Here is a 21230-nt window from a genome sequence, read left to right on the forward strand (position 1 = left end):
TGTTGGATGAGAAGGACTAATGTTGTTGTCGATTTAGGTTTGCCAACTTATAGTTTACAAGCTTAGCTTAATCTCCTCGTAAGTAAAAAACATGGCATAAATATCTGCAGTGATCTCTGCTTCCAAAAGTCTCGAAATATGTCTGGAAATATTTCAACGCCATAAACGATTCGGCAAATTAAGTTCACCACAAATCCACAATTATAATTGCATATAAATATGCGATCAAAACCCAAAATTGTTAGTAGGGATGAAGTAAGCAGGGCTAATTACACAAAAAAAGAAAAAAAAGGGGAATTAATCCACTTATAATATTTGTATGCTATGTTATCATATATTTTTAATAATATAAGAAAAATATTATAACACAATACAAAAATATAATATCATAATATTTCTATATTATATTATAATTTTTGATATTATTAAAATACTGTAGTGTAGTGTAAAAACTACACATAATTTTCATAATGTGTACAAAAAAAATCATATTTTTATATTATATTATAATATTTTTTGATATTATTAAATATATTATAATATAATATAAAAAATATTATAATAATTAGATGGAGTAAGTGTAACAATTGATCGTAAAATCTTGGATTTGAATCATTTATTTTTATAAAAAATGATTAAGAAATTATGAAAATAAGGATATTTCTCGGAAAAAAAAACACATTTTCGACCTAATTTTGCTGGATTTGTGCCAACAATTGTTTAAATTGAATCTGATGTGTCGTATCCGCATTGGCCGAGTCCACCTGCTGACGTGGTAGACCCAGACTGACTACATTTGAAAACCAAGTCTCCCATCTCTCTCTCCTTTTTTGTAATTCTCAAAATAATGATATAATAATAATAATAATCATAAATGTGGTTTTGACGAACGAAAGCGACGTTGCCTTCCGCTCGCTCCTTCTTTCTCCCTCAGTCTGTGTGATTTCTTTAATCCTCGTGACTCCCGACGGCTTCCTTTGGCCGCCTTCAATCCCATTCGCCCTTTTAATGCGTCAGGAGTAGATCTCGTCACGGGGGACAAGAGGGAGAGGGAAAGAAGGAGGGAAGCCGGCAGCGGCAGCAAGAAGAAGCAGATGACGATGAGCGGAGCAAGATAGGGGCTTGGAGTTCTTTATTTGGCTTGCTCGCTCGGCGTCTTGGTGTCCCGTCGGACTTCGTGCTACCCACATTCCTCAGATTTCTCGGTTTTGTTCCCTAAGGTAAAGTCTCTTGCTGCCCGATCCCTCATTTTGGTCTTCTCAGTTCACATCGTCGGATTTCCATTCCCCGAAAGTACCCGATCCGAAGCTTTCAAGTCACAGTTCTTCGATTGCTTCGCTTCGTGGTATCATTTCCGTCCGCGGAGCGCGTACTGTGGGAAATAGCTCAGAGTTTGCTTCTGTCTAAATGCTTTCACTAGTTTAGAGGCGTTTTACCCTCTGTGGTGTTGGAGTATTGTCGTGTTGATTTCTCTTAGCATATAAAGGATCTCCTTTACGGGCATAATCTGAACAAAAAAAAAAAAAGGTTTTGCTGACTTTCTGTCGTGTGCCGGTAAGGCCCATCATTTTTCCCGACAATATTTTCATGGTGGCTTTCTTGACGTAGAAGTGAAGATACGACATAAGTTGTTTATGAATCTACCAGGGTCTCTGTGAAGATCACTTTTGCTGGTCGGGATGGTGAATGTAGCATGACTTTTTTTTATGTTCTATCAATCCTCACATCGGTTCCAAGATTTACAAAGACGAGGGCTGCAACGAGCATCAGGTGCGACGCCCCAGGAGGAAGTGCGAGGAAAGGCTGTTGCTTTTGATCCGCGGAATGACTATTGACAATCCACCAATGACAGCACAAGTTACCAGGGCAAGCCAATCTTCCTTTAGCTCCGGCAATGGAAATGTAACACCTTTGCACAATTCTGCTGCCAGCGTAAATGGGGATGGATATGACAGTGATGGATCCTACTTCGCTCCTCCGTAAGTATATGCTTCAATTGTTTCCTACAACCTGTTCATTAGAAGAAAAACAAACTTCCTTTTCTAAGTTTTGAAATGTTCAACCTGGATTCCTTCATGCCCTAGAAGTGGATGTATAAGAATCTAAATCTAGCAAACTTATCGCCTCACTTTTCTGTTGAGGCTGTGAAAGAAGTCCTTGTGACTTATGAGTTGTAGTAGAACTATATCAAAAACAACGAGCTCACAACCCAGGTAGACTCAAACTATTTTCTTCTTCTATGGGAAGCTCACATGTTAGTCTTATATCGGCAATTGATGAAACAAGGGGATCGGTTTTATTTTTATTTCATTATGATGCATAATTTAGGCTTTACATGTAATACTGGATGTAGTGTTGAACTTTAGATAATTACATTAAAGTACAAAAATCTAATAGGTGACTAATATCTTTTAATTTGTGATGCTAATTTCTCGTACATGAAATACTGGACCTAGTGCTGATCTTTGGAAAATTATGGTAATATGTCAAACTCTAATTTGTGAATGATATCTTTGATTTGTGATGCGATTTTTTCATCCATGAACATTAATTTTTCTTCGAGAAACACATTCTTGACTGTTTTATACACTTTACAATTTACATATCATGTACCTTCAATTTTTAATTTCTTTTGGGGCCACTTCTTCAAAATCAGCTCTATGATAAGCTTTGCATTGTACACATCTCACATTCTGATCCATGATAAGCTTTGCAGCATATGCGTTATACTATTTTCTTAATCCTCTCTACGTTCCATCTGGATTTATTCATGGTCAAAGTTCCTGAATCATCTTTTGTATGTAGCAACTGCTCCATCTTGTCCAGTTATTAACATGCCAGACAGATCTCATCATTTTGTTGATGGATGATGCCATTTTTTTTTTCTGGTTCATGGTCGCTTCAATGATTTTTCTAGTTTTTTCTCAAAAGTTACATTGCTGTGGAGATTCAAATATATGAAGCTGCTGTAGGTACCTCCATTTTTTCCATATGCTTGTTCTCTTACATCATTGCTTTTGCAGTACCCCGACGACCCTGTCAATGTCTCTACCCACAGAGCTTGCTGGGGCTATATCTTTGATTGATAAATTCCAGGTATGCTTATCGTCCTTCACAAGTTCTCGCCAAATTATTTTTGACTGATAGGTTTTGTTGTGCATATAAACCCTGACCATTTTCCTACCATCTTATATTTAGTTAACTAGTGAAACTTAATTACTTTGGCACTTCAAATGCATTGAGAACTTTATATCTTTGTGTTATTTGGCTTGTTTTGTTAAATTAAGGCATGGAAAGATATTTACTTGGAATAGATGATTGTTGAATCAAGATAAGTGGTTGGTATCAGCATACTTATTCATTGTCTATAGGTTGAGCAAATCTTTAATCATGTATGCTAGGATTTGTGCTTTGAAAAATCATTCAGGTTCTTTCCTAGACCATGATGGCCTATAGGATGTGTAATTTACCCCATAAGCATTGCTTTGAGCGAATGAAATTAGACAGCCATTTAATCAGCCAGATGACAACTAATCGATCTGCTTTCCCAGGTTCTTTAACACAGTGGATTGGAATACAATGACTTTTCTTCATGTTAGTCTTTGACATTTTGGGACTCATTTCCTTCTGAAATAGCTGGCAAAAAACCTGTGGTCGTGATCATACAATATAATGTGGTACTCAGCTACTGGCATGTCCAATGCCACCTTACTTTCTCTTGACTCTTTGCATACCTTGTTTTTTTCTCAACCTTATGCAATACCAGTTGCATCTACTGATGGAGTTGGTGGAGGTAGTTGTTACTTGCTACCACGGTGCACGGCATCATTTATGAAGCCAACATTTGCCCTTTTGTTGGGCATTGCTATAGCAGTGGGTTTTACAGGCACCATTGGAAGTGATTAAACAGATTTGATCATTAAGCAGTCTCCTAGACAGCCATTGGTCAACTATAAAGAGTTAATGATATCTCGGCTCTATGTCTGGTACTTATCATCTTTTAAAAAATTGCTTGGGCTAGAATTTTGGGTATTTTGGAGGACTTTTTTTTCTTGGGCTAGAATTTACAGACTTGTCACATAACGATGTGGATGCTATGCGGGCTGACAAATTTTCCTTTTATATTATTAAATGTCGACTGATATTAATATTTTGATGATTCCAATCCTGTAACAATGGATCGCTTAAATATATTATAAAATATGGTTATTTTCAAACCCAGCTATTGACTGAATGCGGTCTATTCCTGTGTAACTTGTTGCTATACATCCATACTGGCTATTCATATGCAGAACGAGGGGGACAATTTTTTGTATTACATCTTCATTTGATTATATTTACTTATTTAGTACTTTCCAAATGATTTTTTTGGTTTAAATTTATACACTGTGTCGAACAATATATGTCATTTTATGTCCTCTATCTTAAGTTCCCTTTGCATAAAGCCTGCCTTGTTCACCCTGATAGTAACACATATAATTCTGTTAAGATAAAGAACGTTTCAACTTCCTGCTGAAGTTTGGTACATGCAACTCTGAAAGCACTTTCTTTCACACTGCTTGGTTTAGAATAATTTATTTCTGGTCTTATAATGTGCTTGAAAAAAAACATTTTACTTTTTGATTGGATGCTATCTGTAGCTCATGTGGACATCCATATAATAAACTGCCAAAGTCATGGCTTACTTTCTCTAGCATTCATTCTGAATAGTGGCTTGTACTTGTAGTCTATATTCAGATGGTATTTTTCTCATTCATTAGTAGCTCCATTCCTATAAACTCTGTTTGCTATAGTATTATAATTTTAATCATTGAAAGAGCTAATCAGTTTTCTTTTATGCTCCTTTAGCATGTCTGCTGATTTGTTTCTTTATTCTTTTCATATCATTAGTTTTTTATCCTAGTTTAGGATTTCCTTTGTTTGTTTTCTCATCTGCAATGTGGTTAATCAGATATGAATATTTCTTGGTGTTAACTTCATTATACTTCAGAAATATCCTATTGATTTTTCTACATTCTTTATTTGACCAAATGGACCTATGCACTTGACATTTATTTTCTTCCCACGATCATTTTGATCTCACCAGAAACTAGGCTCCATAGTGTAAATGTTATTTTAAAATTTTGACAATAAACTGATCAAAGTGTTAATTATGGAACAAAATGTACTCATGCATCAAAGTATAAGACTTTGATCAAGATATTGAAGAGGATCCTCCATGGCATCTTATCAATGTCTTTTGAAATTTGTTATTATTATGTGAAAAATTATGGGGATAGAATTTTCTCATCCGCAATATAGACGGGAATAAGTGTGTGAATTGGTTGGTCACTTACGCAATATTATCTAGGTCAAATCAATTGTGGAATGCCAGTTGGCCACCTGATCTGCATGCACTGTTGCGCTCGGATGAGCTTGGTCAGAGTTGTATTCATACTTCTTAGAGTAATTTAATTTTACTTTTTGGAAAAAAAGTATTTACATCGTCGTGTAGTTTTGTTTTCCCAAAAGATGACCACTAGTTTTATCGACTTGTTCATTTGCCCATCTTATTTTCCACCACTCTCAGTTTTGCCTTCTCTTTTTCATAGGTTGAGGGGTTTTTACGATCCATGCAGAAACAGATCCAGTCTGCTGGGAAACGTGGATTCTTCTCTAAAAAATCTGTAGGTCCTCAAGTTCGTGAAAAATTTACATTGGAAGACATGCTGTGCTTTCAAAAGGTAAAGCTTCTTCCAACAATATGGTGGCTTGTATAAAACAATTGCATCTACGTCCATAAATTGTCATGTGGAGTGCTGATACTTAAGCACAAGCCACAAGGAAGCTTAAAAAGGAACATGAGGAAGAGTTTGTCCTGTTTTACATGCTTCTTGGAATATACTTTTTTTCTTGTGCAGGATTCAATTCCAACTTCTCTGCTTAAAATAAGCAGTGACCTGGTAAGCCGGTCTGTAAAGTTGTTCCAGATGATCTTGAAGTACATGGGGATTGATTCTTCAGATAAAATAATGGTGCTGAGTCTTGAAGAGCGCATAGAGCTAATTGCAAAAATTTATAAGCACACTTTGAAGCGTTCTGAACTTCGAGATGAGCTCTTTGTCCAGATATCAAAGCAAACACGCAAAAATTCTGATAGGTAGGCGACTCCATGATGTCTAGATAGAAGAAACATATTGTGTCATTAGTTTCCTCTGTTTGTGTTGTTAATAATATGTTATTCACCCTCACAATGGCATAGGAATGCTGTATTTATTTTGCAGAAACTCTATGATAAAAGCTTGGGAGCTCATGTACTTATGTGCATCTGCCATGCCCCCAAGCAAGGATATTGGAGCATATTTATCAGAATATGTTCATTATGTAGCTCATGGGGTGAACAACGAACCTGAAGTCCAAGTCCTTGCTTTGAATACACTGAATGCATTAAAGAATTCAGTAAAGGCAGGACCTCGGCTTATAATACCTGCACGGGAGGAGATTGAAGCTCTTTTGACTGGCAAAAAGCTTACAACAATTGTATTTTTTCTGGATGAAACTTTTGAAGAAATTACTTATGACATGGCAACAACTGTCGCTGATGCTGTGGAGGTACATAGTATTCTTATTGTGTTTTTAAATCCTGCATCTATTCATGATTGCATAACAGTTATTCCTTACAGTGCATATTAGTGTGCTTGTTCTCAGTTGCTTCAAATATATGTTACATCTTCAGTCTAGCATGTAAGAAATGTAAAGCAAATATTTTTGCTGTGTAAAAAAAAAAACTATTTTTGATGTTGCAAAATACAAAAGACACTGAAGATTGACATCAAAAATCTTATTCAGATTGTGGTTAGAAGAAATGATAATCTTTTGTTTCTTCTAGCATAATTGCCATACTGTTTAATATAAGATACTCAATAAACCAATAAAGTTGCCCCTTTGCTACATGGGTGTTCGAGTCACAAGACAGCCTCGGTACTTTTAGTGGTACGGTTGTGTATAGTGAGCCTCAAATTCTGCATCTCAGAGGCTCATGCATTTGGTCACTATACTTAACACAAACCTCTCAATAGTGATAACGCAATTAATAATTAGGTTAAAATAGGTTTGTCCTGTTATGTGCATATACTTTTGTGGTTAGGAGGAAAATGGATTAGTTTCTAGTGATAGCCACCAACATATGGTAATAATTGGCAAGAACATCATGAGTAGAGCATATAGACGATACACTCATCCTCTTTGTTTTTATTTATCAAATCCACTTCAAGTTTTGTGTTGACTGAAGATATATCCAGCACACTACATCAAGAGCACAAAGACGGATGCCCTGAAATGTAGTTGTGATGATTTTTAAACAAAACATGACTGATACTTAGGACATCAATAAGGGAATGAGGAAGCCTAATGAGTTATCGATGAGGTCAGACAACCTATAGCCTGAATAATGGAGCAGATTGCCTCAACTTCATTTCCCAGAATTCTCTTAGCTTTTGGTTGCTGAAAATCTAGGTGCATACAATCTTTGACTCTCATATGAGCCGAAAATAGTCATTTTTTGTTTGAGTTTGTTGTCTTTTTTTGGTGCTGAAAAAAAATGATCTTCCTTTAGGAACTTGCAGGAATCATCAAACTCTCAGTGTATTCCAGTTTCAGTCTATTTGAGTGCCGAAAAGTTGTCAATGGTTCAAAATCTACTGATGCTGGCAATGGTAATTCCCTCTTACAATTAAGATATATGATAATAAAAAAAAAAATTAATAACTCCAGTGCTTAATGTTTATGATCTTGATCGATTAACTCTATTGATGTGACTGGCTATGCTACCTTGTTCTACATGCAGAGGAATATTTAGCTTTAGATGATAACAAGTATGTTGGTGATTTGCTGGCTGAATTTAAGGCAGCTAAGGACCGTAGTAAAGGAGAGATCTTGCACTGCAAGCTCATCTTTAAGAAACGATTGTTTCGGGAATCAGATGAAGCTGTAGCTGATCCAATGTTTGTCCAGTTGTCATATGTACAGGTATGCTATGTTAGGCCCCGTGATGGAGAAGTAAACAATTGCTGGACTTGTGATCATACACACCCCTTCATGATAACAGTGTCATTAGATTTTCTACTGTTTTCCTTTTATTGCAGTTACAACATGATTATATGCTTGGAAATTATCCTGTTGGAAGGGATGATGCTGCACAATTGTCTGCTTTGCAAATTTTGGTTGATATTGGCTCTGTTGAAAATCCTGATTCATGTGTGTGAGTGTCTTAATATCCTTACTGTTCAAGTAACATCTACAGATTTTTTTTTTATTCTGATTTTATGTAGCAAAAATTCTTTCTAAATTGTTTAAGGTTTTGCAGTGAATGGATATCACTTCTCGAAAGATTTCTTCCTAGACAAATTGCTGTTACACGAGCAAAGCAAGATTGGGAGCTTGATGTCATCTCACGCTATCGATTATTGGTAAGCTGCGAACCTCAATGGAAATTCTAGAAAGTTAAATTTACAAACAAAACTTAATTGATGCAATTTATTCTCCTAAATATTCTGCATGTTAAAATATCTTTAGATTCAGTTAGTGGCAAGTCTCTCTTTCTAAACTCTCCCTAGCTAAGAATTTGGCATCAGATTTTAGAAGTTGAAGCCAGAATGAAACATGTGAAATTCTGCTGAATTGACTATTGTTGTTTGTCACCAAATTGATGGGATAAGGGTTGGATGATATATGCAGGAGACACTTTGTTTGTTGTAAATGATGTTTAATTCATGTGTCTGTATATTATTTAGGTGCCCATTGAGGCTGTAAGCCAATGGTTATTGATGCATATGTGAGTAGCATGTGTTGATATATATCTAGTCCAGATTCAAAGTTATGTGCTGAAATATTCTTCAAAATATCCTTAGTGAAACCTTCTTTAGTTATTACTTATCCTGAATCTCATTCAGCTTTATGGGTTAATGCAGGAACATTTGTCAAAGGATGATGCTAAACAGCAGTTCCTTAGAATCTTGAGAACTCTTCCTTATGGAAATTCTGTTTTTTTCAGTGTGCGGAAGATAGATGATCCTATAGGTCTTTTACCTGGACGAATCATTTTAGGAATCAATAAGCGTGGGGTTAGTTGCAATTCATATTGAGCTTTTGGTGCATCTTATCTACCATAATTGGGCTGTTTAAAAAAAAGTTATCTCATGGTTTTAGGTTCATTTTTTCCGTCCAGTTCCAAAAGAGTACTTGCATTCCGCAGAGCTAAGAGACATTATGCAGTTTGGTAGCAGCAATACTGCTGTATTTTTCAAGATGAGGGTTGCTGGTGTTCTTCACATTTTTCAGTTTGAAACTAAGCAGGTTCAAGCACATCCATATGTTTCATTTTCCCACAAACTTTGGTTGCATTCCCTTGTTGATCCTCTATCTGTTTTGATGTCTTCTCTAAATTGCACAATAGTTCTAATTTAGTTTAACAATTAACATTTTAGGGTGAAGAAATATGTGTTGCTCTTCAGACACATATAAATGATGTGATGCTCCGTCGATATGCAAAAGCACGCTCTGCTACTGGTGGATCTAGTCAGGGTGATATTTCTCAAACAGTCAAAGCTCCAGGCCTAGATTTATATGAAAAACGTGTACAAGATTTGTCAAGAGCTGCTGAAGAATCTCAAAAGAATGCTGATCATGTAAGTAATCTGCATGATGTGGGCATGCTTATTTAAGTTCTAGTTTATAGTGCATTATGTGCTAGATACCTGCACCAAATTTTATATGGAGAATCTCTCATAATATCATAGCATATTATGAATCTAAGGCATAAGCAAATTGTATGCTATACACCCTGTTTCATTTTGATTCAACAAAATAGATCCAGCCTGAGAAACATCAGGCTTAGCATATCCCATAACATATACACAGCTTATGTGGAATTTTTTTATGCTTACATAAATAGGTTACTTAGGACAAGGTAGGCAATACCGAATGATACTGCTCGGTACGGGCGGTACATACTAGTCCGATGGCATACTGGTATATAGACTGCCCGCTACCGGGCGGAATGAAAAATAATAATAAAATAATATATATATATATATATATATATTTATATATAAATATTTTAGAAAAAGGTGACGTTCGGCAATGTCACTGAGGCGACGCGACGTCGCCTTTTTTGGATTATATATATATATATATATATATATATATATATATAAACGAGGCGACGTCGCGTCACCTCGGCGACGTCGGCCCGTGTGGGGAAGGAAAAGGCGACGTCGTCGAGGCGATGCGACGTCGCCTTTTAAATTATATATATATATATATATATTAATTTATATATATATATATAAACGAGGCGACGTCACCGAAGTGACGTCACCCCACCTGGGAGAAGAGAGAGGCGACGTTGCCGAGTTATATATATATATATATATATATATATATATATACCAAGCGGTATACCGAACGATATACCGCTTTGTCACGGACTTAGCTGGTTTTGCCTAAGTCGTGCGGCACCCTTGCGTGTCCGTCCGCAAAGGTCAGCCTCCCCGAAGACTCCCATTGTCCCTTAGGACCAACAAAAGAGAGAACGGGCTAGAGAGAACGCCTCAATCGGGATCCACAAGCAAACATTTCCGAAAAATACTTCATAGACAATGCAAATTACAAACTGACTTTACAAGCTCTGAACAGTGGCACAACAAAGGGTAAAATGGTCCATTACAGACCGAAAATCTCTCGCACGTGTCCACATGACACAACCTTTATTTACAAGCCTAAAGAGACCACCAACCCAACTAAAACGGGACTATTAAGCCTTCGGCTGCCCCTCTACATGCTGTACAAGGCATGAACATGCCGAAAGACACGGACATTCATAAGCATTACATCAAACACCTTGTTTAGAAGTTTGTCCGTGACATTCTCCCCCACTTATTCCTTCGACGTCCTCGTTGAAGCCTTTGTCGACACTGCAACTTCTCGCCTTTGCTGAGTCTTCAATCTTCTGCTCCAGCTACAATGCGCCTCTTGGCTCCTAGCTGCTCTCCACTACTGTTTTTGAGTAGTCGAACATTTGATCTGCCATGCTGCTTCAACTCACCAATGACTCTGACTCTGGTGTGGGGTTGGTTGAGTTGTGTTGATCCTTGTTGATTCCTGCGGATCCCCCAGATGAAGGAAAAGACCATCCTTACTGCGCCAGTCTCTCAAATGCCTCATGCTGCTTGAACTGGGTGGATGCTTGTTGGAGCTTTAACGAGCATCATCTCGTAAACTTCTGAAGTTTTGGGTCCTTCCTCCACAAAATTTGCTCATTGACTCTTCTTTCACTTAGTTGTCATATCCAAGTAGGTTCTCATCACTTCCGCTTTCGATTGGCATTTCGTTGGGAAATGAAGCGGACAATCTACTCTTAGTAGCACTGATCACCGTTGGTGAGGATTTGACAACTATTGTCTTTCATTATCTTCGAAGGGTCTTTGAACTTGTATAGAGCTCCTCTACTGGATAGATAAGAGAATTGGGGTACTCGGTTTCGCCCATTCTCTTAAGAGTTGAGAAGGCAAAGGTTACTTGACTTCTCCCGCCTCCTCGAGGTTGTACTTCATGCATCGGGCTGGTTACTGACCTTCGCCTGCTCTTTGCTCACACTTCTGAAGCACTTGAAGTGTTTGCACTCCTTGCGTTGAGTTAGCTACTGTGATTCACCTTCTCAATGCCATCGAACTTCTGGAATGCAGGAAGTTTTCACCCCAACTTGGAGTAATTCTCTCATAGATTTGGTCGCCTCTGGGATTGTACCGTCTTCTCCATCAACCCTGCCGCCTACTCTGCTGAGTAGCAAAGGTACAGCACCGCGTACTGCCTGCTTCGTTCCTTGGTTATGCACTCTTGCATGACCCGAAGTCCTTCACTTTCGGCTATCTTGATGAGAAGCTCATCGACACCGGTCTTACGAAGTTCCTCGGCCTCTGCCCTTCAGCCTTGTCTCGGTACTTGGAGATTGCCTCTGCATGCTCCACCTCCTCGGCCCCTTTCACGACCAAGCGCTCTCCCTCATGAGAGCAAGGGATCAATGACTTTCACGGAAGTCCCGCCTCTGCGGTACCATGGCGCTGCCATGCCCATGGCCCTACTATCCCTCGCCTCGCATCTGCATCCCTCTTCTTCATGATCAGTAGATATGTCTCCGTGGCACTCCTCTGAGTCCACCTCCATTCTAACTGATGCTTGATTTTTTTGGTAGCTAAGTCCCTCTGGACTCGTCGTCGCTTCCTCGCCCCTTTCGACCCCCTGCTTCAACACCTCTGTGTTCTCCAAGCAGTCTGTTTGGTCGATGGAAAGACAGACTGCAACTCCCATGCACGGCCTCTGCCATCACGTTGTAGGGTTTGTACCAATTCTATTCTCCTTAGCTTCCTTGGTAGCAACGTTCGCTTACTCGACCTTGTCCTCTGACTTGCCGGGCTCCCTTAAGCGAATATGAGCTCTGGAGCAGTCCAACTCTCCAATTGCTTCGATCATACCTCTGCATGATCAAGTCCCTCCCATGGAACTCATTGGTACTTGCATCCGAACTTTTCCCTTGGTGGAACCCAGCCCCCATATGCTGATGACCAAAGTTTTCAACCGATGCAAAATTCGATGCACGCACGGAAGACCCGCCACTGCGGTACCATGGCCTTCACTCCTTGAATCCATAGCCCTTCTTGCCGTCGTGTTGTTCACCGAAGTGGAGCTTCCAGTAGCTCCCGATCATACCTCCGTATGATCTAGTCCCTCACGGGACTCAGGTCGTGTGTATCGTATTGCCATCGAACTATTCCACCACGATCCGCTGCACCATGTCGCCTCCTGGTGACATCTCCATTGCATTCTGATCCTTGTGGAATAAACTCGAATTGTGAACCCTCCATATGTGTGGCCTCTGCCAATACATCGCAGGGACTCCTCCACCTTCGAATTTGTTCGTTCCTTTGGCAATCGACCTTCATCCACCCACTCTTGGGTCACACCTAGATGAAGCACCGCTCTAGGACAGTCCGTCGCCTAGTAGCTCCCGAAGTCCACCGACTTCACTGTAATTTGTGCACCATTGTCTGGATCCTGGGCCTTTGCTCCTACCAGCACAATCTCCGCTGCGCACTGCTTCCTTCATGGCAACTTGAATGGCAACACTGTGGCATATTCTTCAAGAGTACCCGCCTCTGCGTCCTCTTGCCCCGTGCTAAGGCCTTCTGAACCCAACTTCGCCTCCGCAAATTGAGTCGCCTTAGTTCCTCCATCAAATGCTCCTCCGAGATAAGGTGCATGTGCCCAGAAGCTCCCTTCGCCTTTGGCACCATACAAGATGAATCCACTTCGTTAGAATGAAGGACCCATGGAACAACATGATCCTACTCTTGCCTCTGCAAGAGTTCATGTCCTTGACCTCTGTCTAAGGAAAGCACTGTGCCTTTGCTCCATGTTCCAACTTCTATGCTGGCTCCTTTCATACGGCTTGGGTACTTCGCCAAGTTACACCCAAGTTGCTCCGCTCCTCGTTTTTGCATTGAGTCGATGGTGGCCCTCGCGCCCACCATTCCACGGGTCAGCCCTCCTTTGAGTCCGATCTCCACATCGACGCCAAGTGTGCCTTCATTTAAGTTGCTTTGGGTCGCTCTCCCACTTGATCTCGCAATGCATCCACCAATGCATTCTCTCAAGCGAGATCATGCGACGACTCCTCGCCGTTTGCTCAGTCCATCGAGCTTCGTGGAGTTGTTGTTTGTTGAGGTACTCCTCCTCAACATGTGAGGTCCATCCCACATGATTCTCCCTCTGGAGAGCCGGGACTTATCCCTCCTGGATAACTATCCCGTTGGAGCAACATCTCTCTTCGTTTCGGAGACCATCATCCCCTTGGACTACTCCGATCTGCTGAACAAACTATGCATTGTTCTGCAAACGCACTTGCTAGATTGCGACTCCCCGTCAATACAGTCCCCGCTGCACCCCTCAAGGCCTAGTAACATGCTGAACTCGTTGCACACTTCAACCTCCTACGGACGTATCCTTCACATGCCGAAGAGAAAGTTTCAATGCTCCATGGCGCCGAGTTTCGGTCGCCTTGGGATGGCCGCGAACATTCCATCGTCCGCATACAAGCCCATGCATGAGTACCAAATTCTTTGAGTTAGCAATTCCCCTCACCTCTGTGAGCTTTGCATAACTCTTTTGGTCGTAGAGCAACTCATTCCACCTTGGATGGTCTCATCCTTTACCAAGCGCCTCGCTTGCCTTGAGCACCATCAATTATGGTTGTCAACGTTGAGCCGTAGCTCAAACTCAGCCATCCCAACCTTTGTGCGCTCTACATTCTTCCAAGCTTGCCTGTTCTCGTGGTGCCTCTTGCGCGAAGGGTTGGCCATTCCTCTGAATGCCAATGTCAGATGCCCGCTCCTATGAGCGACTCCTTTTCCCTACATCTCATGCCCGTTTTCCCCCAAACGGTCGCGCGTGTGCTGACTGCCCTCAACGCAGCCCCGCTAGGTCCCCCACGTTTACATGCTAAGTGTTTCTATGAGTGCTTGTCCCGCTCTGATACCATCTGTCATGGACTTAGCTGGTTTTGCCTAAGTCGTGCGGCACCCTTGTGTGTCCGTCCGCAAAGGTCAGCCTCCCCGAAGACTCCCATTGTCCCTTAGGACCAACAAAAGAGAGAACGGGCTAGAGAGAACGCCTCAATCGGGATCCACAAGCAAACATTTCCGAAAAACACTTCATAGACAATGCAAATTACAAACAGACTTTACAAGCTCTGAACAGTGGCACAACAAAGGGTAAAATGGTCCATTACAGACCGAAAATCTCTCGCACGTGTCCACGTGTCCACATGACACAACCTTTATTTACAAGCCTAAAGAGGCCACCAACCCAACTAAAATGGGACTATTAAGCCTTCGGCTGCCCCTCTACATGCTGTATAAGGCATGAACATGCCGAAAGACACGGACATACATAAGCATTATATCAAACACCTTGTTTAGAAGTTTGTCCATGACAGCTTGGTATACAATTTCATACCGTACCGAGCGAACGTCGAAACTTCGGTACGGTACGAAATTGCAGACCTTGCTTAGGAGTATACAAAATCAAATTGAAGATGGTTACAAAGATATCCATGATTTATTTGTATAAGATCACAGTTTGAAGACTAAGGTCATGCAATTATTTAATTTAATGCAAAGGTTATGGAATTGGTTTCTTACAAAAAAATCTCCTGATCATATGCCAGTAGTTTATTTCACATTGATATGCTGTGCTAATGCAGTTCATTTTTCATTTTGGATGACAAGCCATTATCAGAGAGTTAAACCATGAAGCTATTTATGTTCATAGATTATTTTGTTTCTTAGACACATGCTCTGCTTTTGTGCATTTTACAGTTCTGCTATAACCCTTATGTAAGTTTGGACTAAAAGCTTATATTTTTGTACTACATTGGCCTTAAGAAGTTTGGATATTCATTGCCATATCTTTTATAGTTGTTGGAAGAACTGAATTTAAAAGAGAAACGAGAAGCAGAGATGCAGGCGGAACTGGAAGAGCTCAAAGAATCATTGAGGCTGGAGAGGCAAAGTCTAAGAGATATTTCTTGTGATCGCGACAAACTTAAAGCAATATGTGCTGAGAAAGATTCTGCTTTGCAGGTAATTTCTTGGTGGACTATCACTCTAATTATTTTTTTACTAACTTATGTTACTTGCACGACTACTGCTCTTATCATTTATGCATATGATTAGTCTGCATTGCTGGATAAAAGTAATTTGGAGGCTGCAGTAGCGAGAGCAAACATTAAAGAACGATTTCCAGTTGACTCCAATCATGAGAAGGAGCTTCTGGTTGTATCTAACAAACATGGGAAAGGTGATTTAATCATGGGGAGTATGAAGACAGATAGTGTCGACATCAAGGTATGTATATTTGATTACTTCAGACTATTTATTAGGTTGTCATTTCTTATTATTAAACTTCTCTAATTTTTAATGTGATAATTGTATCGTAACTCCAAGGATGCTTACATTAATATTATAATCTGGTTATTCTTTTCTCCGGTGTTCTAAACCAAGTCATTAAGCAAAACACAAGAGGATCTGAAGGCATGTATGAAGGAGTTGCATGCATCAAAAGAAAGTTATAAAACTTTGCTGAAGGAGAAATCTTTGTTTGAACAAAAGATCCAAAGGCTTGAGAAAAGGAAAAATGATGAGGTATTGAATCATATGCTTTTCCTTTCTTTTGGTAAATTTTGACATCTATTATGCTCTACCCCATGTCAGTAAGTTTTTACTCCATGGATGTTGGATGCATATTCTGTAATATAAGATTTTTCATAATTTTAACATGTTCTAACCTGCTTTATGTAAGTGCAATATTTGCTCTTATTTGTTCATTTGGTAATCGGCTTTTAAATTTCAGAAGAGTACATTAGAGAAGAAGTTCGAAGAGGAACGGAGAATACTCAAGACACGTATTACAGAACTGGAACATAAATTGCAGGGCATCATGCAGGACTTGAGTATTGCTAATGCTTCTATTTCTATGAAAAACAAAGAAATAGATGAACTACAAAATAATGCAAAAGAGTTGGAGGAATTACGAGAGTGGAAAGCGGTATATACAGCGGTGACATGGTTTTTCATATTTTGTTTCTTGCAAAAGATGAATCAATTTATATTTTGGTAGTGCTTTATATTCATTAGGTTTATACTGAGAAGGCTAAAATTCATGCTCCAAAACTATTTTTGTAGGACATTGATAGAAAGAACGAACAAACTGCTGCCATTTTGAAGAAACAGGGGGCACAACTAATTGAGCTAGAAGCACTTTATAAGGAAGAGCAGGTTTTACGGAAGAAATACTATAATATGATTGAAGGTTTTTAATTGTTTTCTAAAACTTGTCTATGCTAGATCTTTCCTTTTGTTTCATTGTATTTTTCTGACAATAATAAACTTTGTATCTAACTTTTGGCAAAATAGATATGAAAGGAAAAATTAGGGTGTTTTGTCGTTTGCGACCTCTAAATGAGAAGGAGATTTCTGAAGGGGAAAAGAATATAGTTGCTAGTCTTGATGAATTTACACTTGCCCATCCATGGAAGGATGAAAAGTCAAAACAACATATCTATGATCGTGTTTTCAATCAAAGTGCTTCTCAGAATGAGGTTTTTGAAGATACAAAGGTAACTTGTTTTCTGAAGCTAAACTTAATCTTATATTTTGACATTCATTCTACAAACAAATTGTTGTTTATGATAAAAAATCATCCCTGTAGACATTTTCTTCCTATGGACCTTACTTTTTATCTATTAATTAATGTTTAACTTGCTTCTCTTGCATTAATTGGTTCTGCAATCAATATGCAGTATTTGGTGCAATCCGCAGTTGATGGATATAATGTTTGCATATTTGCATATGGGCAAACCGGTTCTGGAAAGACTTTCACAATTTATGGTTCAGAAAGTAATCCTGGACTTACACCAAGAGCAACTGAGGAACTTTTTAGAGTTATAAAGCGTGACAGCAGCAAGTATTCTTTTTCCTTAAAGGTGTGTTCAATATGCAATTGCTGTTGTCATTATTGGTATTGTTTTTCACATTGTTTTAATTTTTTTTCCTCATTGATAGATTGCAATTTGGTTCGAGAAGTGGAAGATTAACTATCAAGACACTGGAAATGTCAATTTCAATGTTATAATCATTTTCAATTGAAAGTCTTATAGCTAAGTGGTTATCATTTTTTATAGCTAAGTTGTTAGTTGTAGTATCTGAAAGACATAAAAACAGTTAGACAACTGACATCTTTATCTCAAGATTTCAACAATATCTAACCAACTTAACTTATCAAGATTGCAAGGTAGCCATGGTAGTAATGATGGTGGCAGGCCTTGGAGATGGAGTTTAATGGTGGAGCTGGGGTAATGGTTGTATTGAAAGCAGAGTAGGTGGAGGCCACACAATGGTGAGGGAAGAGGAGGCCACAGAGACATCTTTACCATGCCCCCTTTTTCACTTTGTACTGCTTATGGCCTTCAACCATGATTATCAATTCTATAGTATTGTCACATTTTTCAAATGATGCAGTCTATCCATGTCCATTTAGATATAAGAAGATCGGATTGTTGGACATACAACTTGTAAGTTTATTTATCCTGGGACCTTTCACGGGGACATCTTTCTGAATATGACAACTTCTTATCGAATTAGCTTGTGATGCAACCATTATCACGACTTTAATTAAAAAAAGCTTTTTCTTGTTTGAGCACTTTAATCCCTTAGTTTGTTTGGTCATATTATGATGGTTTACTTCATATAATTCCAGGTATATATGGTAGAACTGTATCAAGACACTCTTGTGGATCTCTTACTACCAAAAAGTGCAAAACGCTTGAAGTTGGAAATAAAAAAGGATTCAAAGGTAACATTGCATTTCTTTCTATGCTTCTTGAGTCTCAGCTTTTTCTACTCCCTTTATGCTATATACAAGCTGAAAGAGAAACTTTGAGCTTTGACTATTATATATTGTGGATCTTGGTCCTATTCTTAACTAATTAGCTCAGCTGATAATCCAACATCTACTATGTTGTACAATATCAAAATGCCCAAAAACTAAAACATTATTGTGTGATTTTTGTTTCACAATGCATTAAATAAACAGAAACGTTAATACAGAAACAAAGGGATTTCCCGTATCAGCAACATAAAACCATTTGAATTCCATCTATGATGCTATATGCAGTGATCATGATACTACTTGGTAAACCATTACTGGTATGTATATCTTTCATACGAACTTAGCATCCAAATTTGCTGGTTGTCATATCACTTGTAAATGATAGCAATAATATTTAAAAATTAGAGATATTATGCTTTTAAAACCTTGCTATAGGTAATTGCTTTGACTTTTCTCTTTGCCAAAGAACTATGACAATTTGTGTTTCTTTATTGAAAATTCTTTTGTTTTTTCTCACTCTTCAGGGATTAGTCTCAATTGAGAATGTGACAATTGTGCACATTTCTAACTTTGATGAATTGAAGGCTATTATTTCTAGAGGATCTGAGCAACGACATACTGCCGGGACTCAAATGAATGATGAAAGTTCAAGATCACATTTGATAGTCTCAATTATTATTGAAAGTACAAATCTTCAAACTCAATCTTTAGCTAGAGGAAAGGTACACATCATTTTTGTTCAGAAGCTCTATGTTAGGCGTCAGCAATGGATTAGTATGTCTATGGTAGTTCTATTGCTTTATTACATTATTTGAAAATCATTGCTTGCTCAAATTAGTGGTGCTGGATGATTGAACTTTTAAATAATCTATGAAAAGCTGGAAAACATGATGTTCCAGCAAATTTATGAAATCTTAGACATACAAGTGAAGAACTTTATAGTTCAGTAACATCTTTCTGGAGAAACAGAGAAATTACAGTACATATATTTGTGAAATATCATTTACAGAAAACATCTCAGAAATCTATAGAAGCTCTTTTTCACTATACCAAAATTTGAGGACGAACTTTTCCAAATGGATCCTTAATGATGCTGGCAAAAGTTCTTTCTTCTGATCACTATGCTTAAAAACATCAATTTACTTGACCTCTAGATTAAACCAGACTGGAATGGATTTTCCTATGTTCAACCATATGCCCTCCTAGAAGTTTTCTTCATCCTCTCGCAGCAGAATAAGATTTTCTATAGAATGCCGACTTATATATTTGATTTTTGTCTTTATAACCACCATATTGACATTCTTTGGTTCCTAATAAGTATGTGTCTTAAGCACCTACTTGGCCACTAAAAAAAGAACTTCCATGACATGTTGGACTATTTGTTGTCAAAAGCAAATCTTTAAATGGGTAGCTGCTAAAGGAATTAAAATCAGCAATCTTGTTGCCATCTTGTTATGTAAATTTATATTATTTATTCAATCAGCTTACATTATTCTTATATAGTGTTAACTGTTTTTGCTGACTCAATGATTCTTTTTTATCATAAATTTGCAGCTTAGTTTTGTAGATCTTGCTGGTTCTGAAAGGGTTAAGAAGTCCGGCTCTTCAGGAAACCAATTGAAGGAAGCTCAGAGTATCAATAAGTCTCTCTCAGCTCTTGCGGACGTTATTATTGCTTTGTGTTCTGATGGACAACATATACCATATAGGAATCATAAGTTGACTATGCTCATGAGTGACTCTCTTGGTGGCAATGCGAAGACTTTAATGTTTGTGAATGTCTCTGCAGCAGAGTCAAACTTGGAAGAGACATATAACTCTCTAATGTATGTATACTTTTTTATTTGTTAGTATCTAAACGCGTCATTCCTATGTGTTTGGTTTGCTAGTCCTTTCCCTTTGCTACTTACATTGTTTGGTAACTGGATGGGTGATGCAATCATAAACAAAGTTATATTGACCAATCATACATATGGCATTTACATGCTTTTAATCCTTCAGTATTGTTCGCTGCTGATGTTCTTCATTTGGTTTTGTTGCAGGTATGCATCAAGGGTACGATTAATTGTAAATGACCCAAGCAAGAATGTTTCATCCAAAGAGGTTGCACGCCTAAAGAAGTTGGTAGCTTATTGGAAAGAACAAGCAGGAAAGCGAGGCGAAGATGAAGAACTAGAAGAGATTCAGGATGAACGACACTCAAAAGAGAGATCAGAAGGTAGGGTTTCCTCTTGAAAGTGTAGCTTCAACACCATGAAGCACCTTCATCATCACTGCACCTTCTCAGTTGGGAAATGCAGATGGCATGCTCAATGTTGCCAGCAGCATGTTGTATAATGTTCGTGGCATGCTCAGTTTTGTCATCAACGCATGTACACTGTTCTCTAAGTATGCTGATGTACAGTCAGAAGTCATAATTTTTAGACACAAATCATAAGAAAAGATTACTCCAAAGATTGTAAATCATGTGATTTTGTTCATCATGAGTGTGCTCTTTTCCATGGCTTTCTTCTGCATCGAGATGTCGTTGATAATTCTGTCTGAGGTTGTAGGTGTCGGTGCACAATTCTGAGAGCTATTAATTTGATTGCTAAGTGATACGCATGCATCTCAAGCAAATTGAGATTGATTTGGCGGAATTGGTTGTCTGGTGAACGTCACCGACCCTAATGTCTAATTTGAATCGACGCGGAAGCAGACACGTGCGATGATCGTGACTACAACGGTCGGATAGAAACCCCAAGCGGAAT

General features: G+C 38.6%; 1 protein-coding gene across 4 annotated transcripts; it reads left to right on the top strand.

Moving 5' to 3' along the window:
- Positions 1 to 924: 924 nt before the first annotated feature.
- Positions 925 to 20981, top strand: LOC103977931 (kinesin-like protein KIN-14I). 4 transcript variants are annotated; one of them, XM_065123330.1, is made up of 24 exons: positions 925 to 1220; positions 1738 to 1979; positions 3024 to 3096; positions 5592 to 5723; positions 5901 to 6139; positions 6264 to 6591; positions 7595 to 7694; positions 7826 to 8007; positions 8124 to 8239; positions 8345 to 8447; positions 8949 to 9101; positions 9187 to 9333; positions 9465 to 9665; positions 15510 to 15674; positions 15768 to 15938; positions 16095 to 16235; positions 16444 to 16650; positions 16776 to 16902; positions 17007 to 17209; positions 17393 to 17575; positions 18349 to 18444; positions 19005 to 19202; positions 20035 to 20306; positions 20523 to 20981. In XM_065123330.1, exons 2-24 carry the CDS (start codon positions 1825 to 1827, stop codon positions 20713 to 20715), a joined length of 3885 nt encoding a protein of 1294 aa, XP_064979402.1. In that variant the 5' UTR covers positions 925 to 1220; positions 1738 to 1824; the 3' UTR covers positions 20716 to 20981. The 4 variants fall into 4 exon arrangements, with proteins under 4 accessions (XP_064979402.1, XP_064979414.1, XP_064979395.1 ...); XM_065123323.1 differs by having other exon boundaries at positions 926 to 1220; positions 1648 to 1979; XM_065123336.1 differs by having other exon boundaries at positions 927 to 1220; positions 1648 to 1979; positions 16444 to 16638.
- Positions 20982 to 21230: the final 249 nt, after the last annotated feature.

The sequence above is a fragment of the Musa acuminata genome, chromosome BXJ1-3 (assembly GCF_036884655.1).
Source record: "Musa acuminata AAA Group cultivar baxijiao chromosome BXJ1-3, Cavendish_Baxijiao_AAA, whole genome shotgun sequence".
Lineage (NCBI taxonomy): Eukaryota > Viridiplantae > Streptophyta > Magnoliopsida > Zingiberales > Musaceae > Musa > Musa acuminata.

Coding starts and splice junctions, on each gene's coding strand:
- LOC103977931 (XM_065123330.1), top strand. CDS start 1,825: ATGACTATTGACAATCCACCAATGACAGCACAAGTTACCAGGGCAAGC. Junction 6,140..6,263: donor ACACGCAAAAATTCTGATAG/GTAGGCGACTCC, acceptor TTTATTTTGCAG/AAACTCTATGATAAAAGCTT. Junction 9,102..9,186: donor TAGGAATCAATAAGCGTGGG/GTTAGTTGCAAT, acceptor TCATGGTTTTAG/GTTCATTTTTTCCGTCCAGT.